The following is a 24,320-nucleotide window of genomic DNA, read 5'->3' on the forward strand; positions in this document are numbered from 1 at the left end:
ATGAGGTGCCTGTGCTCTGAGTCAGGTCAGAGTTGGCATGGCAAGGGACTGACAGGACCCCATACTCACAAGATTCCATGATTCCAACAGAGAGGATACCAGAAACAGAGGAGCATGTGCTGAGGTGAGGTGCCATGGTGTGCCCTGAGTGGAGAGGTGCAAGGGTTAATAGCCACCTGTTGCTCTAAGTCATGAGGAAAACCCCATGGGCAAAGAATAAAATATAGCAATACAGCATAATCCAAATAAAAGTACATTGGGTTGATGAGTTGGGGTCGTCATGCCCTGCTAAGCTAAGGAGAAACATAGTGTGGACCTTGGAATGCTGGGTCAGCACAAGTTCATAAGGTTGCTTGTGCACACGCCAAGATGTTTTCCCGAGGCATATGCGGGTCTGTGACCTCCAGCTAGGTGATACCCCTTGTACAAGAAAATAACAGAGATATTTTAAGGTAATCAATAAAATGGGAGACATGACCGGGGACACAGGAGACTGACTTCATCGGAGCATAACAGATAATTTGTTTGCCAAGACACTAAATAAACGTGATGTGGCTCCGAGGAATAGGGCGCTTGATCTGACCCCAGTCCCATCTTTAAAACTTGAATTCTGTCTCTAGTTTTTTTGCCAAACTGCGTCGACCACTTTCCATCCCTACCTGCTGGATTTTGGTACCAAAGGAGTGTCCAAGACCCATCCGTGTCAGCGGGGCAGTACCCTCACTGGTCCTCTCTGTACTGTCTGGCACCAAGGTGGCCAGACACCCTGGCCACCCCACTTGGCTTTTTTGGCCCTTTGTCCTGGTTGGCACTGAGGACTGATGCTTCCTGCCTGCCCCTGGGTACACCACCATCTTAGCCTTGGGACCGCAACCCAACAGTGCGATTGTTTAGTTGGGGACCTTGGCCCATGTGCACAAAAAGCCAGGCCGGGAGTTACTCCAGCAGCATCCCCTGACCACAGGGGCGTCCCTCCAGTGATGCTGGTCTGTCCTGGGGGCTGTGAGCTCTCGGTCCAAGGAGTGTGGTGGTTGTCCCCTGTCCTCTAGTGAGAGAGGAGGGAGGTGACATGGCCTCCACACAGGGAGTCAGCAGCAGCTGTCCAGTGAGCCCCTTTGGCCTGTGCCCTGCATTCCGGCTGCCATCGTTGGGATTCGCTGCCAAGGCCACAGCTCACAGCACAACTTTTGAGCTGTGGGAGGCGATGGGAAGCACAATTCTGGGAGCAAAAATCTCCTGGACGGAGGAGGGTGGTTTGTGAGCCCTGCAGAGCCCAGCTTCCTGCCTCCTCCTGTGAGTGTCCCGGACACAGCGACACAGCAGGTCGTTATTTCAAAAAGTCTTTTAATTGTTCAAAATAGCACAAAACGACATCGCACTATGGTAATATTGAGTCACAAGGGTTACTCTACAATAATGAATGGGCGTACTGTTTCCAGAAACAGAGAGATCAGAGGGCGCTCAGGAATCGGGCTGGGGGGGAAGACAATGGGATCAGGCGGTGGGCTCCAAGGTGACTAAACGTGACGTTTTCCACAGCGAAATATACTATAATACAACAGAGGCCCCAGAGGGTGGGGGCTAGGGGCAGGGGTCTGCAGAGGCTGGGGTCGCCCCAGCCCCAGCTGCATCTCCAGGGCAGAGGAAGGGGCTTTGAAGACATCGGCTGTTCGGTTCAAATCCTTCGGTGCGACTTGCTCGCAAGTCTCACTCCTTGCTAAAAACCTTGGACATGGGGCAGAGCTGGCACTGGACTAGCCGCTCCCAGCAGAGCCCAGAGCCCAACTTCATAGCATTGATGGTACCACATGATTTGTCGTCCCAGGCAGCCTCAGAGGCTGGATTCCTGTCCAACGTGTGCCATCCCTGCCCAGAGAGGGTAGCCGTGGGAAGTGGCGGCTGTGTGTGTTGGATGCTCTAAGCGCTCATGCCAGGGAGGGAGCCTGGGGGTCGTGGAGAGGGCCACGGACCCAGGGCTGGGTATCGGGTCGTGCCCACGCCTTTGCACCATCGTCCTCAGGAAGTCTGACTCGAGTTCTAGAGGACTCTCAAGCTCAAGCCTCTAAGTGTTGGAGCCATGGCCCACGAGGGGGGTAAGATTTGACCGCTCGCTCACCGTCATCCCAGAGACCTGAGGACAGGCAGCAGGGCACACGGCAGGGGTCAGAAAGAAAATCACACTGGGCAGCAGACACCAGGCCCACAGGGAAAATGCCATACTTCTCCTGCCCTGGCCACCCCTCACTTTTTTGTCCAGAAAGATCCCTGCCAAGGCTTCGCCAAGGATAAAAGGTTAAAAAAAAAAAAAAAAACAGAAAAAGATACACATTCTGTACACAACTAATAACAACAACAAAAAAAGGGACAAAACCCCACACGCTAAGACTAAAATTACAATAAAACTGTTAACTTCATCCATTTCAACTTAAAAAAAATACAACAAATGCAGCAGTTGGTGATGTGGCCCCTAACCCCGACCCCAGAGAGGCCAAAGCCTGGCTCGGTGGGAGGGCTCCTCAAGGCCCCAGGTGGGCGTCGGGAGGTTTTCACAGAACACTGCTCAGGCCACCACGGGGCTCCTTCTCCGCCCCTCGCTTTTTTGTTCACTTTTTCTTCTCTGAACGGTAAGAGGAGGGGAGGGAGGACAGGATGGGAGAACGAAGGCCTCTGAGAAAACGTGTCAGCTTCCCATGGGACTGCCAGGCAGGGCAGGGTTGGATAAACCAAAAGGGCAGGCGGGTGTCACATGGCAAGAAATGCTAAGGTCACAAAAGAAAACAGAACCAGACAGATACCCAGTTTGGGGGGGGGGGGCGCGTGCCCTCCAAGCCTCTGAGACTAGAGGTGGGGAAGGGGGCCAGGGGTGCTTCTACAAGCTCCCCCCACCAACTCCTCGGGCCTTGGCTGATCCCTGGAGCCAAGGGCAACAGCGAGAGGTGTGCAGACTTTGGAGGTGGGCTTTCCATCTGCTCCGGTGCGTTTAGGTCTCTCGCTCGAGGGCTCCCTGGAGGAATGGGGTGCGCCCGCTCCCTCATTCGCTCTTTAGCCTTTCCGCACCCTGCCCCCCGCCCCCTATCCCCGCAGCCATGGTAAAATGTGCTTTCTCAAAATTCTTGTAAAAACAGAGAGAGAGGAAGGAGGGAGGAGGGCAGCTGCTGGCTCGTGGGGTGGAGTGCGTGCCAGGCAGGTGGGGCGGGCCGGGCAGGGCAGGCGGCGGTCCTGAAGCAGAGGGGAGGCTGGAGAAGAAGCCAGGTGCTGGGCAGCTGCCTCTCACTGACCGTCTGCCTTCGATTTCTTTGGCGCGGATTTCCTTGGAAGATGAGAGGCAAAGGCAAAAAAAGACAGGGTCAGCGTGGGTCTGCGTGGCGAAGCGAGTGGGACTCGGCCAGGGTTCCGGCTGCCCCCTAGGCTGGGCGGCCCCCCACGTTTCTGGAGAAGCAGGGCCCGGCTATCCCCACTGCTCCTTGCTCTCAGGGTCCGCCTACTCCCGGCCCCAGAAGGCTCTTGGAAAGGCACCCTCTGCTTACATTTCTGGAGACGACATGGGCCGCTTGCCGGCAGGCTTGGCGCCAGAGCTGTCTTTACTGGTTTCTAAAAGCAGAGAGGGGGGAGTGGGTGGGCAGCCCTGACGCCACCCAGCACAGCACAGCCAGGCACTGAGTGTGCCGACCCCTCCCATGGGCGTGTGCCCCAGGGTCCCGGCCACCTGCACACCAACCCCCAGGGCCATTCTGGACATAGCTTAGAGGCCTCTGCTGTTGTACCCCCAACTGACAGAGCAGCCCGAAGCCTGGGCGCCCACCCCCCACCTCTGGCTGCAGGTCCTGTTGGCCCTTCCTGTGCCCACCCCCCTCCAACAGTCCCCCAAGGAGCTTTCTCCACAGTGGGTGAGGGATCCACCCACCCCAGAGGGTCAAGCTCACCAGGCCAGCAGCTGGCAAGAGCTCTCCCTCCCCAAAGAGAGCCCCACACACACCCACCTTGCAACCACCTGACTTGGGTGGCTGGGCCATAGCCCTTCTCGTTGCGGGCGGCGATGCGGAAGATGATGGCGGGCTTGGTGGTGTAGTCGATGTGGGCGTTGGAGAGGCTGGAGGACTGCACGAGGCAGGAGGGGCTGGGCCCACAGTACACCCGCATGAAGGCCAGCTGCGCTGGGGTTGAGCTCTTGGTCTCACCACCGGCCTGTGCGCTCTGGATGGCCAGGTAGACCGAGTACTCGATGATCTTGCCGGAGGTCACAGAGGGCGGCTCCCAGGTGAGGTGAGCACCGTCTGGACTCTGGAACAGAGGAAGCAGAGACCAAGGCGGCCGTCTTCGGCCTCTGTGACTTATTCCTCCCCTGCCCATCGGAGAACAGAGAACCTAGACCGAGTCAAAGCTTTCAGAACTGACAGCTCCTTCTTCACCCCCCTCCCAACACAACAAACCTATTTCACAACAGAGCTCAAGGAGCTCCAAAGAGATGGCTTCGTCTGCCCCCACCAGGAAGGCAGCCTGACACAATGGCAAAATGAACCGGGACTCCAAACACTTTCCTAGACCTGTTCTGTCACCTAACAAATGGCTTGTCATTTAGCCTCTTGGTGCCTCAGTCTCCCCATCAGAAAAATGGAGAGAACCACAGGCCCAGACCTCGTCAGAGAGTTTAGGCATTAGAGGATTAGGTAAATGAGCATGTTAGTCATGGCTCACGCAGTGTCAGAGATGGAGAGAACCAGAAGCTTCAGCCCAGACCCACTGGACTCTGCCTACATCTCAGGGGCCCCTCCCAAATCACCCCCGCCCAGCCCAGCAAAGAAGAAAGCCCCACAAGCACGGGCTTAGCCAAGGACAGAGGCTGATCTCACAAGACTCACTTTGCTGATTTTAATGGCACACGGGGCCCCCGGGAAGCCAGGCAGACACGTTTTAAAGGCTGAGATCTCACTGAAGGGCCCCCGGCCACAGGCATTGATCCCGGCGACGCGGAACTTATAGGCAGTGCCTGGCTGCAACTCCTGCTTCTTTAGCTGGTTGTAGTCGGGCATGGTGCCCGAGTCATCCTACAGGGACAGATCAGGCGAACAGGAGAGATCAGTGACATGAATCCCACCACTGACTGGGCTGCAGGAGTCAGTGGAGCACTTTTCCACCATGGGGACAGTGGAGTGGGCAAAGGGCGGCCATGGCAGCCCTGTCATGACCAGGGGGGCCAGGGCTGAGCTTTGCCACTGCTTCAAAGGCTGAAAGGGGAATAGGGTGAGGAGGGGTCATCCCTGAGACGGAGAGCGCACCCCTTAGGAGATTCACAAGCCCCTGCCCACCTGAGGGTGCTGGCCCCCAGGGATACATACATCAGTCGGGACAGCGTCTTCGGGTGGCAGGAAATAGTGTGTCACCATCACATTGGTGCCCTTAATAACCCCCACGTCAAACCACTGGTTCTCCTTCTTTACAGGGGCTTTGCTAGGTGGCGGTGGCAGGTCTGGCTTCTGGCAGGCAGAGAGGGAGAAGAGATCAGGACACCCTCAGAGTCCGGATCCATTAGCCCGCTTCACCTCGTCACTCCAGACTCACCACACCCAGGGACTCAATGCCGTTGGCCACTTCTGTCAGGGTGGCCGCGGCCTGCAGCTTCGCGGGGCTGGCCACGACGACTGGCTGGGGGGCCACAAATGTGTTGGACGGGGCCAGGCCTGGGAAGGAAAACAAGGTGTCAGCAGGAAAGGCCCCAGAGACCGGGCTTCTGCACAGGAGCCCCTCCCTCGGGCTACACGACCAAGCCCGTTTCTAGCCCGAGGGACCTGGGATCCCATTCACAAGACTTTCTTCCCCAGTCAACGGACTTCCCTAGGGGAGCGAAGCTGTAGGCCAACCCGCCCGTGGCCAGGCAGGGCCCCACGTACTCTCGGTGGCCGTGGCGGGCAGTAGGCCCACGGTGCTGGGCACAGCCCCGGCTAGCTCATTGAGGCAGTTGCTCTCGATGGTCGGATCATTGAGGCTATCGGCAGGGGCCAGCGCTTCCGTGGGCAGGTGGTGCTGCTGCTGCTGGGCCTGCGCCTCCTGGAGCTGCTGCTGCTGGACCAGGGCGGCCAGCTCCTGCTGCGTTAGCACAATGGGGATAGTGGTCGCCTGGCCTTCCTGGCCCTCAGCCGACAGGTGGCTCAGCTCTGCCTGCGTCACCGCTGCGGCCGCCTCTGAAGTATCCATGGGCTCCCCAGTGCCTGCTCCAGGGGCAGAAGATGACTCAAGAGGGACGCCAGCTTTCCACGACCACTGCCCTCTCAAAGCGACGGGCAGGATCCGTGGATGCCAGCTCTCAGAGCCTGTCCCCCAGACCTCTCCTCTGCCCTCCCCCTGGCGAGACCTGCCTCCTGCCTACGTACCAAAGTCAGCCCCCATCCCAGTTAGGCCATACTGTGCCATCCTGGTGGCAAACAAGTTCCCTTTGCTCAAGCTGCCTGGAGGGAGGCGCCCAAAGCGCAGTTCATTACCCCTGAGCAGCCTGTCCCTCCCTCAGGGCTACCCCTGGCCTCAAGCGAGGACAGCCTGCTGAGCCAGCTGGCCTACACGCAGCACCTACCCATGACAGCCTGCTGTGCAGCCTGGAGCACGGCCTGGATGGCCAGGGCCTGGGCCTCCTCTGTGGCTGCAGCCTGCGCGGCTGCTTCAGCAGCAGCAGTCACTGCCAGCTCCTCTGGGGTGAGCCCTGTCACCATGAGGGTGGTGGTGCCCGCCTGGGCCTCGGCCATCAGCTCTTGGGGGAGGGACAACTGGTCTACTTCAGACTGGGTGGGTGGCGGTGGCTGGACCACCACGGTGGCCACCACAGCCGAGCTGGCAGGCTCCTGGCCTGAAGACGGGTCCCCTGTACTGCTCAGATCCACGGCGGCCTGGAGCTCAGGGCTCTGGGAGGCTGACAGGACCTCGGCGGAGTCCCCCACCAGGGGCGCGGAGGCAGGCTGCAGGAGCTGCCGTGGTGGAAGCTGCTGGCGCGGCCCTGGAGAGGCCTGGAGCTCCTCTGGGGGCTGCAGGATGTCAACAGCAGAGAAGGGCATGTCAGAAGTTTCTGTGTTGGCTATGGTCACTGTAATCGTGGCCGGGATGGGGACTTCGGTGGTCAGAGCCCCTGGGGCAGTCTCAGTCACAGATGAGATCTTCTAGAAAGGGAGAGAAGTCCCCGTCAGAGGGGAGGAGAGGAAGACCGAAACCAGGCAGGCCTTCATCTCTCCCTGTGGGCCGGGATCTGCATTCTCAATGGGTTGCCACAACCCTGCCTGACAGACAGGAACAGTAGGTCACTGAGCAGCATGGCGCATGGCAAGAGAAGGCGAGACCTCCGACCTGCCGGCCCATTTTAACCCATCCCCAGAGAGACCCCTCGGTCTCACGAAAGGGGCCCAACTCCTGCTGTGCCACACCATAGCCAAGTGATGAGCCACAGGAACAAGCTACAACAATAAAATCACCCAAAGGACACCCACCAAGAACTGGGGCCTCCTGTGCCCTGCCCTGTCAGGCGAGAAACTGCCCTTTTATGGTCTGGAAAAGGAGCCGGGAGCGGCGCATGCCTGGAGCAACAGCACCACCTGGTGTCCAGTTCAGGAACAACATGGGCCCTGGCGCACCAGGCCGCAGGGACCCTCCTGGGCTCTTACCGGCACTGAAGGGCCTGGGACTGGCGTGGACTGCGTCACGGTGGTCACGGCCCGCGTCAGCGTGGAGGACACTGTTGTCGTGATGGGACTGGAACTGGCAATATTCACACTGTCGCCCTGGGTGCTCTCCACCTCTCCCTGGTCGCCGGCAGGCGGCGGGGGGTCTGGTGGGACAAGCAGAGAGTAGGGTGACAGGCCCTCCTCCAGCATGGCTATCACCCAACTCTGCCACCAGGAAACACGGTTGCCTGGAAGACCTGCCCATACCGGGCAACTGGGCTCCTCAGAACTGAACTGCGGGCCTCTTGGTGAGCCCTGGGCCCGGGAGCCTGTGGGGACCTGGCTGGTTGCCTCCACCTACCTTGGTTGGAACTCATGTTGGAGGTGACAGTGGTGGCTGTGTGCGTAGTGCCTGTCTCGTGCGTCTCACAGGGCGGGTTGGAGCACACCCTTTGCATTGGGAAAGGAGTGAGCAATGAAGCACCGGCCTGAGGGGTGACTGTGGGTGGCACTGCCACCTCCAGGCTGGACTCCAGGGTCCTGTGGGAGGAGGCGGCATCCGGGAGCAGGGCGCCCAAGCTGACAGACATGGTTGTGCCAGTGGAAGCGGTCTGGTGCGTCTCACAGGGCCGGCTGGCAGGAGGCTGCTGCCCGCCCTCTGGCTGGCCTGCAGCCCCTCCGGATGTGGCTGTGGTAGGTGTGTGGGTGGTGCCCGTCTCGTGGGTCTCACACGGGGGGTTGGAGCAGACCTGGGTCACGGTGGCCGAAGGGCACAGCAGTGCCTCCAAGGCCGCGGCAGTCACAGAGGCACTGGCTGAACTCTCGTACACAAGTGTGGGGGCCCCCAGCAGCTCATGGGGCTCCCCAGCACCCATGGCAGAGCGGGCCACAGTAGCCGTGTTGGTCGTGTGCGTGTGATGCACCTCCAGCTGGCGCCCCATGGACACCAGCGGGCCCAGGCCGGCAAGGGACCTTTCCTCGCCACCGGGCCTGACCTGGGCACTCAGCGGCCCCAGCTGTAAGAGAGTGGCACCGCGGCCAGCGGCCTCAAGGGCCACACTTGGTCTGAGGAGCGGGCCGGCTGAGCACGGGGCCCCGGTGGCCATCACAGTCATGGTGGTGCTGGTCGCACTGGTCTGACGGGTTTGGCACACGGGTTTGATGGAAACCTGGGCTCCCTCTGACGCCCCAGCAGTCACGCTGACTCGGACCACGGTGGGAATGGTGGTGGCCACGCAGGCGAGCCGGATATCTCGCCGCGGCCCACCTCCGATGCCAGACATGGCGGTGGTGGCTGTGCTGGTGGTGCCAGTCTCATGGGTTTCACACGGCGGGTTGGAGCAGACACGAACGACACTGCCATTCGGCTGGCCCACCGTGGAGGTCACGAGAGCAGCAGTGGCCTCCTGTCTGTCGCAGACGAACTGCACTTGGGTGGGCTGGGGGTGTCCCCCCAGATTAGCGACGACAGTGGTGGTGGCTGTGTTGGTGGTGCCCGTCTCATGGGTCTCGCACGGCGGGTTGGAGCACACCAGGGTCACGGTGCCGGGCTGCACATCACCCTGGCCCGAATCAGCGATGGTGACCGTGGCCGTGGGCTGTTCTGTAGTAGGGGAGGCCAGAATGGACACTGGGAGGTCGTGCACAGGCTGGGCCTCCACCCCGCTGGGGGCCGTTATCAGAGTCACCTGGGTAGGCTGGGAGACAGGCTGGGGAGAGGGCACACAGGGAGTTAGTGCTGCTGCCCATCCTCCCATGTCTGCCCCTGCCACCTACCTGCAGTACCCCCTGGGACCAGCGACTTGGCACCTAAAGCAAAAACCCTGGCAAGTCTAGGACCTGCTCACCCTCATTCCAAGACACTGACTGGCTCAGGGACCAGAAAAAAGGAACCAGGAAGAGGTGGAGGAACAGGGCCTAGGCTGGGGCAAGCCCTCGGTCGGGCGGGGGTGGGGGGAAATCTGGCTGACCCCATGCTGTGCCAAGGCCAGCTTCACCACTTCACCAGAAATTCAGCTCAAGATGCAAGAACCTAGTGCTCAAATGCTAAACACGGCTGAGATGTATCGTCTCAACCCGAAAGACCAGCAGGCAGTGACTAAGAATCGCAATTATGCACCTCCAGGGTAACCATCCTATAGGTGCCACATGCGGGAGGAAAACCAAGGGCCTGGCGGCAAACTGCAGCTCCGACTGCCCTACCTGCATGGTGATGGTGGGCGTGGTGAGCCCAGCGGCCGCCGTTAGCGTTGTCTGCGCCGCCGACACAGTGATGGCAGTGGGGTTGATCACCTGACTTGAGAGGGTGGCGATGGTGCCCAACGTGGTGATGGGCGTGGCCAGTGAGGCGCTGGTGCTATGGCCTCCGGCTCCGGCCAGGCTGGTAGAGACGGTGCCTGTCACCGTGCCCAGGGTCGTGACGCCTGGAGGCGGGGAAGGGGGGTTCGGGCGGGTGTGGGAGGAGGTCAGCAGCTGGTGCGGCTCTTCTCCCCAAGTGAGTGGGACCGGGGCACACCCCGACCCTGCCCTCGCGGCCCCGCATCCCGAGGCCTCCATACCTGTGGTGCCCTTGACAACCAGTGTGGTGACGGCCGGCTTGACAGCAGAGACGGTAACGGGGGTAACCAGGCGGACACCCCCCATAGGCACGGTGCGGAGGATGGTGCCTGGCTGGCCAGGTGCGCCCTTCAGCACCACCTGGAAAACCGGAGAAAAGGGGCCCCTGTGTCACTCGGGGGCTGGCCAGAGCAGACCCTGTGCTGCCCCTCCCAGGCCCCACGTGGCCTGCTGCAGTCCCAGGCTGGACCCTCGGGGAGGATAGGGACAGGCACACCTCACCTGGGTCACTCCTTGCTGCCCGTGGCCCGTAGCGATTTTGGGAACAGCCGTGATGATTTTGGCGGGGGCTCCAGTTCCAGAAGTCATCACCTTGGTGGTGATAATGGTGATGGGCGACTTGATGCCGGCACTGCTAGTCACGCCTAGAGGAGAGGGGGGCATCCTGGCTTCAGGAAGGGCCAGGCAACAGTGCTGGCCTCCCACCCAGGCCCGCTTCTCTAGGGCCCTCTTTTCAAACAGTTATGCCTGTTGCCCCTCAATTAAAACAAAGAAGTACAAACTGCAGCCATACCCTTGCTACCTCCTGACAAATCGTAAACAAGAGGCAAGGGCAGAGCAGACAGAAAAATCTTACACAAGAGGCAAAGAGCGGGCACAGCAGAGAGGAAAATCTTAAAAGGCAAAGAGAGGGCAGTGCAGAGTGAAAAACCTCAATGGAAAGATGTTGCACACTGGCTACCCCCTCACCTGCTTTCTCCCCAGCACACCGGGGAAGGCCCCTACCCGTGGCGCCCGCCTGTGTGATGATGGCCGACATGGGGATGGTCTTAATGATAGTGGTGGTGCCGGGCTTGGTGGTGCTGGGGGACACACTGCTGATGCCCAGGATGGTAGGCTTAGTCCCTGCCCCGCTGGCCTGTGTGGTTGTGATGATGGTAGTGGGCTTGCCATCTGCAGACGTCACCAGCTTCAGGATGGTCCCGGCTGGCAGGGGTCCTTTGGTCTGTAAGGGGAAAATGCATGGGGGAAGGCTGAGGTGAATGGGCATCACCGCCAGGATACAAAGTGTGGCTTTGTTGTCGTCGTTGAATTTTAAATGAAGTCTGGTTGCTCTACGATACTGTGTTAGCTTCAGATGTCTAACAGAGTCAGTCAGTGATACACATATGTATCTGTCATTTTTTAGAAGAACTCCAAGTTTCACTGCCAGCCCAAACAGCTTGGACTATTCTGAAGACTGCAAGTGACAGAACCAAGCAACAGGACCTTCTGAGCCACTCAACTCATGGGATCTTGTTTAGGCAGGGTCCCAGTCTAGGGTCCACAAGCTCACCTGGATAATCTGAGTCACTGGGCCTGTAGATGCCTGGCCTGTGACTGCTGAAGTCTGAACCGGTTTTGTCTGGACCACTGACATCACTTTACCCAGATTGGAAATCTAAAAACGAAACGACAGCGCACCAAAATAAGTGATCCAGAGACCGGTCAAGGGCATGGCCTGGGCTGGGCGCTCCTGGTGCTGGTCACTCACCAGAGCACTGCCTCCTGGGACCGAGATGGGGCTCTTCACCAGGGTGATGGTCTTGGTGACCCCACCCACCACTGTGGTCACCACCTGGGCTTGCTGGGCCACTGTCACGGTCCCGGACTTGTGTACGGTGATGATGGGACGGGTAGATGTGTTGGCGGCAGAAGAGACAGAGGTCCCCACCTGGGCAGCTGCAGTCTTCAGCATGCGAGTGGCTGGGTTGCTCACCTGGAGATCACAAAGAGGAGTGGTGGGTGGGGGGGGGGCGGAGAGCTGGCCCCTGTGCATTTGTGTATGTCCACCAAGCTCAGTTTCATTCACTTCTTTAGCGAAACAAGGGAGGTCACTGAGCCACAGGTCTGGCCACAAGGATGCTACACCCCCATGGCTGCCACACCCCCATGGCTGCCAGCTTATTCCCCAGCCACCACCAAGCACCAACCACGGACCCCCATCCTCTATGGTTGGTCCAAAGGCCAGAAGCAGTGACCACTGTCTAATGACGGTGCCCAGAAGCCCCTAGCCCCAAGGCTGTGGGCTCAGAACCAGCCCCAAGGGATGCTCACCATGACTGGTGAGGAGGCCACCTTCACAGTGGCTGGGAGCGTGGTGGTGCCCGGTGTCACGGCCACGGTTTTGACGATGGTAGTGCCAGCCGGGACACTCAGGACTGTGGGTGCCGAGGAAGGAGGGATCTTCTGGGTGGCAGCAGCCGCGGCTGCCAACGCAGCCATGCCACTCATCTGTGGGCTGCTGCCAATGACCTGCAAGGGACACAAGGAGCTTGAGCCCACAGGGAGCACCAGACGTGAGGTGGCCCCAATCCCTGCTTCCTGGAGCACCACCTCTTGGCTTTGAGGACGGCCAGGCACTGCTCTACTGACCCCAGACCTGGACTCCCACCATAGACCAGGCCCGCGTCAAACCCCAGCTGGCTAGCTTCTCCCCTCAGAAAATACACATTTAAAATGCCCTTAAGATCAGATGGCGAGGAGACCATTTTGAGCTGTCAGCTTACTAATCCTGAAGGTAGTGATGAGAGGTTGCCTCATCAGCACTTTCCAGGCCTTGGGTGAAAAGTGTTAGCACAGGGTGGGAGTCAAACCCCTCCAGTGCGCCACTACCAGGAAAGTCGCACCGCGCCCTGCCCTGGCTCCTTACCGTCCCCTGGGCGCTCTGTGTAGGCACAACCATCCGCACGCCTGCGGGAAGGGAGGTCACAGTCACGGGGGCTTTCCCAGCCTGGCTGGCAGGTCGCATGGTGACCAATGGGGTTCCTGTGGTAGCCTGAGGACCAGTCACTTTCAACACAGCCGGGACACCTGCTCAGAGAAGGGGCCGAAGTAAGTGACTTCCGGGACCTGCTTGGGCTTCAGCTCCCGCCCTTCCAGTACTGCTCGGGGACAGTCTCCGTGGGTCAGGACCAGGCACCCGCAGCTCAGCACTCAGCCTACGGTCTGCACTAACGACCTCCAGGTGTGCGGTCTAGCAGCCCCCGCTCAGGCATGCCACCTCTGGGTGAGCCAGTTCCTGCCCTCGAGCGCCCGGCTCACCTTGAGTCCTGGCTGCGGCGGGCACAGAGATTGAGCTGCCAGGCACCGTCGGCAAGACCTGGATGGTGGTGGTGGTCGGGGGCGCGGCAGCAGCCTGGGGCAGGAGCGTGATGCCTACTTGGGTCAGCGGCTGCACGGCAGGTGCGGCTGCTGCTGGGGCAGGGCTCTTGGGAGGATTGGCAGGCACAGACGGGACTGGATTGGGTGTAGGGGAGGTGGCAGTGGCAGCCGTGGCAGGAATGTCGTATTTCTGGAGCTGCAGAAGGTAACTGTCGGCTGTTGCCACGGCCCCCCAGCTCACCTCCAGGGAGTTAGTGTTGGCTCGCACCAGCTGTACCCGGGCTGGAGGTGGTGGCTTTTCTGTAAGAGAGCATCACTGGTGAGGAGGGAGAGGCAGACACTTCGGGGGCGGGTGTGGCAGCTCTCCTCCAGTTAGCCTTACCCGTTTCCAGGTACCAGAGGTCCTTGCAGCAGACCTGGTTGTTCCAGGCCTTTCGGTAGCCGTCACGCCCACTCCAAATGTAAAGGCGGGTATTGATGGCTACTGCGCAGTGGCCGGCACGGGCCCTGGGAATATTGTCTTCCAGTGTATCCATCAGGATGGTCTCCCAAGCCATGGTATCTGGGGAGGACAGGATGTGAAGGTCAGCAGGGGACAGAGGAACCGACAACCCTCAGGGGCTCTTTGGCCTTTTGCTGTCAGGGATGGGGAATTAAAACCAGGAAGTCATCCAAGATTACTAAAGTAAGATGAAGACAAAAACAAACAAAAAAATACAATTCCGTATGGCAAAAAGACTGTACAAAATTAGAAACCACGAACTATAAACTGGGAAAACTACATGAAAGACAGAGTCAAAGGTTCCCCTTCTTGCACATGGAGCAACACAAAAGCCTCTAGAAAGAGATGGGCAAAGAGGAACGCAAGTTATGGAAAACGTGACAGACGATCTCAGAAAAGAAAAATACATACCCTCACTCAAGATAAGAGAAAGGCAAACTTAACCCAGAAGGTGCCTGGCAGCTTGATGTTCCTTTCACTGCAGCCAGGGTTGAGGGTGAGCCAGGGAAAGGGACCTGGGGCTGGCCCATGGGAAGTCAAGCACCTACGGGGCTTGGTGAAGAGTATGCTTTTGCCGGCCTGGTGAACACCGCTAGGGACATCTGCATGTCCGGTAACATCCCCCAGCCGGCAAGGCTACCTCTAGGTTGTCCCCCTTCAGATACACCTGCACGTGGCAAGAACGGTGCAAGGATACTCACGGAGCAGCGTCGGTGCAAGTTTTGACACCACGAGCGCAATTCAAAAGAATGAGCCACTCGCCCTGCGGGGATGGGATGGTCTCCGGGACAGAGAAAACACAAGGGCCAGGCACTGCGCTGCGTAGAGCAGGCCGCCATCCTGTGTGTTCCGTTTTTAAAGAACCTATAGGCAACGCTCACATCTATAGCACGGTCCCTGCAGGGTGGGTGAGAAACCACCAACAGGAGACGAGAGGGAGGCACTGCGTGGTTACGCCGGTGAGGAATAGCCTATTCAAAACACGCCAAGGAGCGTCCCTCAGGGCGCTTGGACCACTGGCTACGCCTCGCAGAGTTCTAGAGGCACGGCCTAGAAGCAGCTTGGCCCCCTGCGCCCCCAACACAGCCCGCAGGCCGAGGTGGGCCGGCCTCCCGCAGCCCTCTGCAGGCCGCGCTGAGCCCGAGGAGGCCATACCCAGGTTGAGACAAGCCAGGGTGTTGGTACACTTCCACTCCTTCTCGTGTGTGGCCACTTTGACGTCATCCATGACGAGAGGCACCCAGCCACCAAACACGTACATTCTGGGACGAGGGAGGGAAGAGTAGGAGACGATTGTGGACGAGGTGCCAAGCTTGAGGCCACCTCTTCCATCCAGAACGTCCTGAATACACTGGGTCCTCTAGCTTTCCCCGGGATGCACAAAGCTCTGAACGTGGCCCTCTCTGCCTCGGTGGCTCAGCCCTCACAAGAACTGTGTCACCTCCAGCGCATGGAGCTTCGGTGTAGCTCACCCAAAGCTCCACTCTGTCCCCATCATCCTTACATTCACTTTGGGACCTTGGCATTGACAAAGACACTCAGCTGCTGCTGCAGAGGATCTAGAACAATCTGTATCCCTCTACCCTCTTTTTTTTTCTGGTCCCCCAGGGTCATAAGGGGAAGACAAGGCTGCTGAACGCCAGCCCAGCCAAAGAGAGGTCTCCTCAGGCCTCAGGGATTGCTGGAACGAAACTGTGAGCCCATGGGGGTGGGAGATGGGGGCTACAAACAGAAAAAAGCCACGGCTGGCTACTCACTTGTTTCCTATGGTAGTGGCCGAGTGGAGACTTCGAGGAAGAGGTGCCACCCCACTGAGGCTGGGCTTATTCCATGTCAAAGTCTCTGTATGGAGGGGTGGGAAGAGAAGGTTACTCATACCAGGTGGGACACATGCCCTCTGACCCAGAGGCTGTGTCCCAGATGTGGGGAAGGCTCTGGAAAGCAGGTATCAACACAGCACAAAAACTGCACGCCTGGCCTCCCAACAGGCCTTGATCACCAGGCTCTGGCACTTCCCAAGTGGTCTTTCCCGAGCACCTGCTATGAACCGGGGCTGGGGATAGGAGCCGTCGCCATACCCTCCAGATGCGCCATAGCACCTCCCACTCCTCAAGAGGCACTCATCCACTGTCAGCTCCGTCATCTACAGACCCAGAGTTACTAGGAATTCTGTGCCCAATACACTGTCTTTGGAACGCTGACGCAATGCTACAGGACCACCTAACCCTCTGTAGTTGTGCCGTCGGCCACCTTCTCCAGGTGAAAAACCTGAACTCCTGATTTCTTGCCTGTCGACCTGCCCATATAGCCCCCAGGGTTCTCACCGCGTCTGGGCAAACCCTCTGGCTGGGACAGACCAGGGGGCCCTGCTCCCAGCACACCATGACCACTGACAAGTTGACAGGGACTCATGCTACCTTACCCACACAACGTCATTCTAGAAAGGCCATTTCTTCTCCCCTTACTCTACTGCAAGCTAGCAGATAGACTCGGCCAACAGAGCCTTGCTCTTTCTTAACCACTGCAAGCTCAGGGCAAAGAGAACAGCCCCAGATAGGTCCTATCCTGACCCAGTCACAAGTAGGGTGCTAGGCAGGACATGCCTCCTCTGTGAGAGCCCCACCACAACACCCCACACCAGCTGCCCAGCAGACCAACTGCACCCCTAGACCACAGGAGCAGCCACACCCACGTCATACCGATATCCAGGGTCCAGAGGTCCCCCAGCCTGCAGCCACTCATCCCTCCATAGATCACCAGTTTGGACTTCTTGTTGTCCTTCTCAGTGTAGACCACTGCAGTGTGAGACTCTCGGGGTGGGGGCAGGACACCGTAAGTGATGGGAATGTCCCAGGCTACCACTCCAGAGCCTGGCCGCAGTTCCAGGATGTATAAGTCATTCAGGTACCTGAATAAAAATGTCAGGTTAGGGCAGGCCACCCACTTTGACAGGGGAATGGCAGACTCCTGGGGAGACAAAGCGGGGCTAAGGCTACACGGACTCCAAATCCTTCTACCTCTGTCCTCACCCCTAAGGAGGGGTGCAAGTGGAAGGGGAGCAGCAGGAGGATGGGGTGCCCTGCACGAAGCTGGACATGACATGAGGACCTCTGAAGTGAAAGGGGAGTACCAGGTCGGGACTACCTGCAGACTCTACAAAGGCCCTTGGAAAATACCCATCACGAAGCCTGTGAGCACTGAGAAGGACCAGCTCTAAACTGGGTCAGAGGAGCAGGAACCAGCACAAGGCAAGGTTGGAGGAACCAACTGTCCTCCCACGAGGCCTCCTGGGGGTTAGACCCCTCAGCACTGGAAAGCTCTTTAGATGGCGTCTAGGCCCACTCTCCTGTTTCACAAATGGGACCTGGTACTGCAAAATTGACTGCTGTGTGGGTGAACACCCCGGCCTTCATGGGATTCCACATGAACAGGACAAAGCCTCACCTCGGAATGTTGTTCTTGGGGTCCTCGCTATCATTGGCCAGACCCCCAAACAGGTAACATTTGTTGCCCACAAGGGAGAAGCTGTGCCCAAGCCGAGGACACGGAGGAGGCCCATTTTTGGGTGTCTTTGCTTTCAGTCTCTTCCATTCCCACCGGCTTGCCTGCAAAATCAAGGCTCAGTGATTAACTCGAGGGTGAGCTGGGTCGTTTGTCATATATGGAGGGACTGCTGGGGGTGGGAGAGGGCACCTGACTGGAGTAAAAAGATCTGGGTGGCGCAGGGCCTGCCCCCGCTCTGACAAGCAGGACACTACCTGGAGCTCGTAGAGGTCGTTGCTGTACTTCCCGTATTCCACCATCCCTCCGAACACGAGCAGGCGTGTCCCATCGCACACGAAGCCATAGGCTGCACACCCAGGAGGGATGTCCCCTCTCACAGCCGGGATGAACCACTGGTTGGTCGCTGGAGGACAAAAGTTAGAAGTCAGAACACCCTGGGAGCCACCAGAACCAAAACCACCGGCCCTCTGCCTCCCTAAACCCACCAACCTTCAAATACAGTCCAAGAAAGGACAGGCTAATACAGCGCCTCTTTTCCCAAGGATGTGGGACTTCTTCCTTTGAGCATCCAACTGCTAACCCTCTAAGCCATTTTCCAAACCCTTTGGCCTCAGAGACCACCCCAAAGTCACCCTGCTTCTCATCACGGTCATTTTAATAAGCAGGAAGTCACTGACAAGAGACTCCGTCAGCTTCTGGGGATGGGACCACCTCCCGCCACTCTATGGGTACTTGGAAAGAAACATCTAACATCCAAGCTACCCTCCCGGAGGCCCACAGCTGGCTGCACATCTCAGTGGCTGAAAGAGCGAATGCTGCAGGCCAGGGGCAGCAATCCGAGTACAGGCCGAGGAAAGCTGTGGGGGCACGCTCGAGCTCTGCTGCAGTTTCCCCGGTGACGGTCCACAGCTCCCTCCTCCAGAACACAGGCAGAGGCGGTGGCGGGCAGCCTCCCAGCCCTGGAAGCTGCCTCAAGTCTGCCGCCTCAAGCCAGGGTGGAGCTCCTCAACTGCCCTTGCTCCGCCTGGCACCCCATCCCTCCCAGGCAACCAGTCCCTTGCCTGCCTTGCCGAGGCTTCCTGGCAAAGTCACGGAGAAAATGCTGCCCTTTTTGGAGGGACTCCTCCTGTCCTGTGTTATTTGAAGGGCTATCTCCTGAAACACACACTGAACTCTCACCAGACGCTTCAAACCAGCAGCCAGCTGCAAACCTAACTCCATGCCCCTCCATCAGTTTTGGTCAAACACGGGCGAGCAAATCAGGACTAAGGAGACGGTGGACAGCACAAGGATCTGAGCGCCAATGGAGCCCCTCCCAGGGCATGACAGGGACCGGTCCCTACCACCCTCTCCATGCTGGGTAACCGGACTCCCACGGCGTCACCCTCAAGGGGAGAGAGTGCTGCTCCCGCACCCCAAAGCACATTCCACCTCCCGGCATAAAGGCTCCCTGGCTGGCCACTTCCCAGGTAGACACATCCTTGGAACAGGCTGTGGGTCCCACCCTCGGTTCAGGGGAGTCACTAGGCCTCAGGGACGCCCAGCACTCCCCTCCGTCTCCCCTGCCTGCAACGTGCACCCTGGCCCCAGAGTCCGGAGGTCTGCCTTACCCTTTCTAGAGGCGCAAAAACAAACCGAGAAGAGCAGCAGCTTTCCAGGCTTGAGCCCTCAGCCCTACACAAACTGGGGGGAGATGGCTCATGCAGTGCCCGAAGGAGCTACATCCAAGTTCCCAGGATAAATGCTGACACAGATCTCTGAACCTCCCTCCATGGACACGGGAAAGAAAAGAAAGTGAAGTCGCTCAGTAGCGTCCGACTCTTTGTGACCCCATGGACTGTAGCCTACCAGGCTCCTCTATCCATGAGATTTTCCAGGCAAGGGTACTAGAGTAGGTTGCCATTTCCTTCTCCAGGGGAATCTTCCCAACCCAGGGATCGAACCCTGGTCTCTCGCATGGCAAGCAGATGCTTGACCATCTGAGCCACCAAACTTTTAAAAACTGGACACAGGAACAGAGGCTGAAAGGGGAAGTAACTGACCAGAGGTCACAGGGTCAAACAAACACATGAGACGAGAACCCTGTCCCTTTGTAAAAGGGACCGCCAGGTGCTTCCCTGAGGGCCGGGGGAGGCTACACGGGAAAGGGACAGGCCCACAGGTGTCGGGTCACCTGCCACCTGATTCAAGGACTGGGCAAGAGGGACTGGTGACATCCCAAGAGCTCATTCTGCAGCACCCAGGAGGGGCTGACCTCGATCTAGAACACTCCAGGCAGAAGGCTGTCAGGCAGCACAGTTTCTGGGCCGAAGCCTCGTTCTGCCCTGAGATGGCAGCTGTCCCCTAATCCTATCACCCCTCACTCACTTATCTAGGGGGGTGGGTGGTGCACGACCCCTGCGGGTCCCTCCTCCCCCCAGTTCTGGCTTGTCACCACTCTCGGATGGGAGGGGGGCTAGGAAGAGAGGCCTATACCCCGGAAGAGGTGGCCCAGCGCCCCCAACCCCCCCGCCCCGCTTCCTGCACAGTGGAGGCGGTGGCAGGTGCTAGGAGGCACAGAGTGGGGGAGAAGATTCTCAGAAGAGGTGACGCGGGACCCAGAGCCTTGAAGGCTGAAGAGGACTTCCCAACAAGTGAAACCGGTGGGGTCGGGCAGGAAGTGCCTGTGAGAATGCGAAAGGCCCAGAACAGAGGGTGAACAGGTTGGAGATAGCTCAACTTAGTAACCAATTAGCTCCAGGGAGAGCACGCCCGGGAGGTGTCCCCAAAGTGGGGGCCTGCGCCTGATAACCGAACCGAAGGCCGAGACAGCCAACAGGGTGACCCTGGACCCAGCACGTCCCGCCTGAGACCCCAGGGTCCATGTGTGCAAAAACAAGGAAGTTTCACTAGCCGCTTTCCAAGGCTCCTTCCGGCGTCATCAGCTGAGGACATTGGAGAACCACTGAGGCAGACCCGCCTTGACTGCTGCTTTGCCCAAGAGCCACAGCCTCCCCACACCAGGGCGCACCCCACCGTGTCAGGGCCAGGGCCCCTGGGTGATCCACTTTTGTGTTGCCAGCAATTTCCCTGAGGTCAGGATGGGTCTCCCAAAAGCCAGGGAAGTGTTCCACAGCCACTGGGGAGGAAGGACACACACTTCCTCATGCACCCCCTTCCAGTTCAGTGCACACCTGCCACCCCTAGCCCTGTCACCCCCGATCTCTGAGCTGCCTGAGATAGCAAAGCAGGCACGTGCCCCCTAGGGTCTTTTGTCTTAGCAACAGGGAACTCTCTCTGAACGATGAGTCTCTCTGAGCATTCCTCTTACAGAAGGAGAAGCTAGAGAATATGCTCTGACTTCATTTAAGACACAAGACACAAGGTAAGCAGGAGGCCAGCTGTCAAGGCAGCACTAAAGATGCCCTAAGAAGGATGCTGGGCATCTGTGCCTCGGCTGGTGGGAGATAGGCCACACCAAGCCCGGCTCTCTGAGAACAGCAGAAGCTCGAGGCTCCATCAAACAGGAAACACTAACACGCGGTGAGGACCGGGGAACCGCGTCCACTAGCAGTGAGAAGTCGCCAAAGGAGTTTCTGGGGCACTTTCCGAACTGGTACCCTGGAGGAATCCAGGGCTGTGGCCCTTTGGAAGGCTGGCTCCCACTACTACACAACGTACTCTTCCAGAAAGGGAACAAGTAAATGCCGAAATGGTCAACTCAGTTTAATACACACATGTTGACACGGAGGCCCCAGGAAGCAGTGGCCTTTGGAGCTGATGGTAATTAGGCCCCTGGCCTACTTTCTAAAATTGGCATTCCCTGCCAAGGAACCTGCTCCAGGCCTTACAAGAAGGAAGGTGGTCCAAGGGGTTGAGGAGGTTCTGCTGAGCGCACCGGCCTCTCTAAAAACAACCCTGCTCCTCAGCCTTCCCTTACTGGGCTAATTGCTGCCGCTGCAGCTGTCCAAGCTGGCACCGAGCTCCAGCAGCCAGCCCAGCCTCAGCAGCCAGCCCAGCCTCCCCAGAAGCAACAGGTGCTCCGACCCAGAATGTGAAGGGTCACCAGCAACCCACCAGTCTCGGAAAGTCAACTTTGTAGGGGATCAACCACTTATAAGACGCGAGCATATTGAACTCTGTGCCTCAGGGGAGGCGCGGGCCGGGAGCACTCAACTGAGAGAAAGCTCCGCTCCAACCCTCAGTGCACGGACCAACAGCCTAGCTCAGGGCAACCACGGAGCTGGGGGCAGTGGCGGGGGGGGGGTGGACACGGGGTGCCCAGACCCGAGGGCCTCGGCCCACCAGAACCCTGGGACAGGACAGCTTGGGGGTCAAAGGCATTTGGCAGATGAGCTGGCGTTGGGGGAAAGGGTTAGAAGCCAGCCCCTGGCCGCGGCTGACCCCAAAGCGACCTGGAACTGCAGAGAAGAGCTTCCTAAAAGCACACTATGAGCCGGGAGGGGGTTTGCAGCAGCTCCACCTCCGCCTCTCAGGCTCTGGAATGGAACGCGCCCAGGCCCATTGCACCCAGTGAGAACGCTCAGTCCCTCTCCCCAGGCCAGCCTCCATTCAACAGGCAGCTGGGGCCCACGAAGGCACCAGGTGTACCAACTGGCCACCATGGGGGAGGGGGCCACAGGAGGATGCAGCGAAGCTCTAGAGACTGAGCAGGGGTACCAGACAACAGGCCCAAGGCGACTGCACCTCACTCCTCCTGAAGAACCCAGCCTCGGGTTTAGGGGTGGCCTGGGACTGGGCAGAGTAACCTCCTCGGTCCCCTGTGGGATAACTGCAACTAATCCTTCTCTCTTCCAGCCAAAGGCCCCAGATCCAGACCACGGGCCATGGGAAGGGAAACACTGCAGAAGTCGACGCTGCAAGTGGGGAACAGCAGCGTCGTCGGATTTATGGGGCCCCAGGACGACAGTTTCCCAGCGTGGCACACCGCCCGCCCACCCCGTCCCTGGGGCAGGATTGAGGCCGCTCAACTCTGCCCCTTTTCTCAAGACGGCCAGCTCATCTGTCATCAAAAAGTTGTCACTGCTCCCCAGAGCGCACCAGAGATGAGGAAGAGCCTAGCAGGAATTGGGGGGGGGGGGGGACTCTGCGCCAAAGGGACGCATCCGCCCGCCTAGTTGGCGGGGGTAACGGTGTCTTATCTGAAGTCACCACCGCGGGCGCCGCCCCCGCTCCCTCACCAGCCGGCCTAGAGGGTTCCTCTCCAATACTGAAAGGCACCCCCTTCGGAGGCAGGAGAAGCAGGGGTGTCAGGATGGGGACAAGAGCAGGGCAGAACAGACAAGCCATGCAGAGCAAAGGGTCTCGGAGGGGAGTCCCGTGCGGCTGGAGGAAGGAATGGGAGGAGGGGGGAAGAAGGCAGCCGGGGAAGGGAGGAGAGGAAGGAGGGAGAGAAAGGGAGGAGGGAGAAGAGGGAAGGAGGGAGATGGAGGGAGGGAAAGATCCAAGGACCCAGCGGGCTTTGCACTCACCCGTGTTGTACACGTGCAGCTCGTCCACTATCCCCTCGTTGCCACCGCCAAACACCACGATGAGCTCCTTGATGGCCACGGCCCGGTGGCCGTGGCGGGGCCGGGGCACTGGACCCGACCAGCCCACCACTCGCTTCCAGCGGGGCTGTAAGAGCACTGCTGGCGAGTTGGCGGGTGACACGGCCGAAGCCATAGTTCCGGTAAAGGGCGCGGTGGAGAAAAGTCGCCAAGTGGGAAGGGAGCCCCCCAATTCCGCTCACACACACCCCTCTTCGTCTAAGGTGGCTCTCACTGAGAAACTGATCCTCACACAGCGGTGGACGGCTCCATGGAGGCCGCCATCTTAACTATTTTCTCCTTCCCTTCTCCTCTTCCCCTTCTTCTCGCTTACCGCGTCTTGTCGAGAGCCTCTTGAAACTGTCAGGCGCCTGGACCCGAGAAGCTGGAGGCCGTCGAGTCCCGCCGCCCTGACTACTTGCCTGGGAGCTCCCACTTACAAGCTCGAGCGGGAGGCCCTGGGAGCCGCCATCTTGAGCCGCCTCTCTCTCCTCCCTTCCTCAGTCGTAGCCCTCCCCTGCCGGAAATGGCGGAGCCCCGGCCCGGTTCCCACACCCCCCGAGTCCCCTGTACTGGCCGGCTTCCGGGGCGGGTGGAAAGGAGCCACAAGCACAGCGGTTGTCTCAGCCCCGCCGGCGCTCAGACCACAATTGTGGGAGCCGCCATCTTGAGACCGTCCCGCTTCCCCGCCCAGCGCTTAGTGTAGAGGCCGCTCCCTTAACAGCCTCGACACTCGTAAGGAATAGAGGCGCGCCAGAGGCCAGTGAAACGAGCTTGAGTTTTTGAGGGCTGCTCAGAGACTCGCCCCGTATGGCTCGTGAGGTCTCGAGCGTCTACCCTTAGTCCGCCTCTGCTGCTCAGGCTGCGCCTGCCACCCTGGGAGCCGCCATCTTGAGACTAGCTCCCCCTTCCCCCCTATTCTCTTCCTCCCGGGTCAGTTCTTCCACTGCAAACCAAACGCAAGGCAGCGTCCGATCCTCGCTTTCCTCTTTATGACTCCTTTCCACAGGAGCCGCTTCAAAAAGGCAGAGTTAGGCCCCGAAGTGGCAACTGTACGGCAGGAGGAGCGGTAACGGCAGGGCGCTCATGCCTCCTCCCTGGGAGCCGCCATCTTGTGTGAAGAAGTAACAACTAAACATGGCGGCAGCGGTGGTCGGGCGAGGGGGCGGAGTCGGACTACGTCACTGTTTTTCACCCCCCCCACCCCGCCCTCGCAGGATTCTCCTCCCGTCCGAGGCCCGTTAAAGGTACTCCGCGCTGCTTCGCGGTAAGAGACCGGGGCCGCTGCACGCTCGGCCTGAGGTCAGGCTGCGCTCGGGTCAGGCACCGGCGTGCCCAGCTCTGTTGCTGCCGAAGCGCGCCTCCACGCCTCCGTCCTGGGAGCCGCCATCTTGCCACTTCCCCCTCGCCCGGCCGTCCGCGGGCGTCAATAGCGACTTTCAGCAC

At 59.3% G+C, this 24,320-nt stretch overlaps 1 protein-coding gene across 9 annotated transcripts; it reads right to left on the reverse strand.

Annotated features, from left to right (window-relative positions):
- Positions 1–1,324: 1,324 nt before the first annotated feature.
- HCFC1 (host cell factor C1) lies at positions 1,325–24,320 on the reverse strand. Of its 9 annotated transcripts, none has more exons than XM_040265459.1 (26): positions 22,818–24,320; positions 17,601–17,749; positions 17,287–17,447; positions 16,542–16,750; positions 15,600–15,684; positions 14,998–15,104; positions 13,723–13,902; positions 13,281–13,640; positions 12,889–13,049; positions 12,294–12,491; positions 11,731–11,955; positions 11,533–11,637; positions 10,983–11,202; positions 10,479–10,621; positions 10,199–10,337; positions 9,843–10,063; positions 8,002–9,349; positions 7,641–7,804; positions 6,566–7,010; positions 5,889–6,206; positions 5,560–5,678; positions 5,337–5,474; positions 4,860–5,045; positions 3,981–4,281; positions 3,528–3,591; positions 1,325–3,310 (listed from the first exon to the last, which is right to left on the reverse strand). In XM_040265459.1, exons 1-26 carry the CDS (start codon positions 23,008–23,010, stop codon positions 3,271–3,273), a joined length of 5,979 nt encoding a protein of 1,992 aa, XP_040121393.1. In that variant the 5' UTR covers positions 23,011–24,320; the 3' UTR covers positions 1,325–3,270. The 9 variants fall into 9 exon arrangements, with proteins under 9 accessions (XP_040121393.1, XP_040121390.1, XP_040121389.1 ...); XM_040265456.1 differs by having other exon boundaries at positions 6,566–7,142; XM_040265455.1 differs by having other exon boundaries at positions 5,889–6,209; positions 6,566–7,142.

The sequence above is a fragment of the Oryx dammah genome, unplaced genomic scaffold (genome assembly GCF_014754425.2).
Source record: "Oryx dammah isolate SB20612 unplaced genomic scaffold, SCBI_Odam_1.1 HiC_scaffold_23, whole genome shotgun sequence".
Classification (NCBI taxonomy): Eukaryota; Metazoa; Chordata; class Mammalia; order Artiodactyla; family Bovidae; genus Oryx; species Oryx dammah.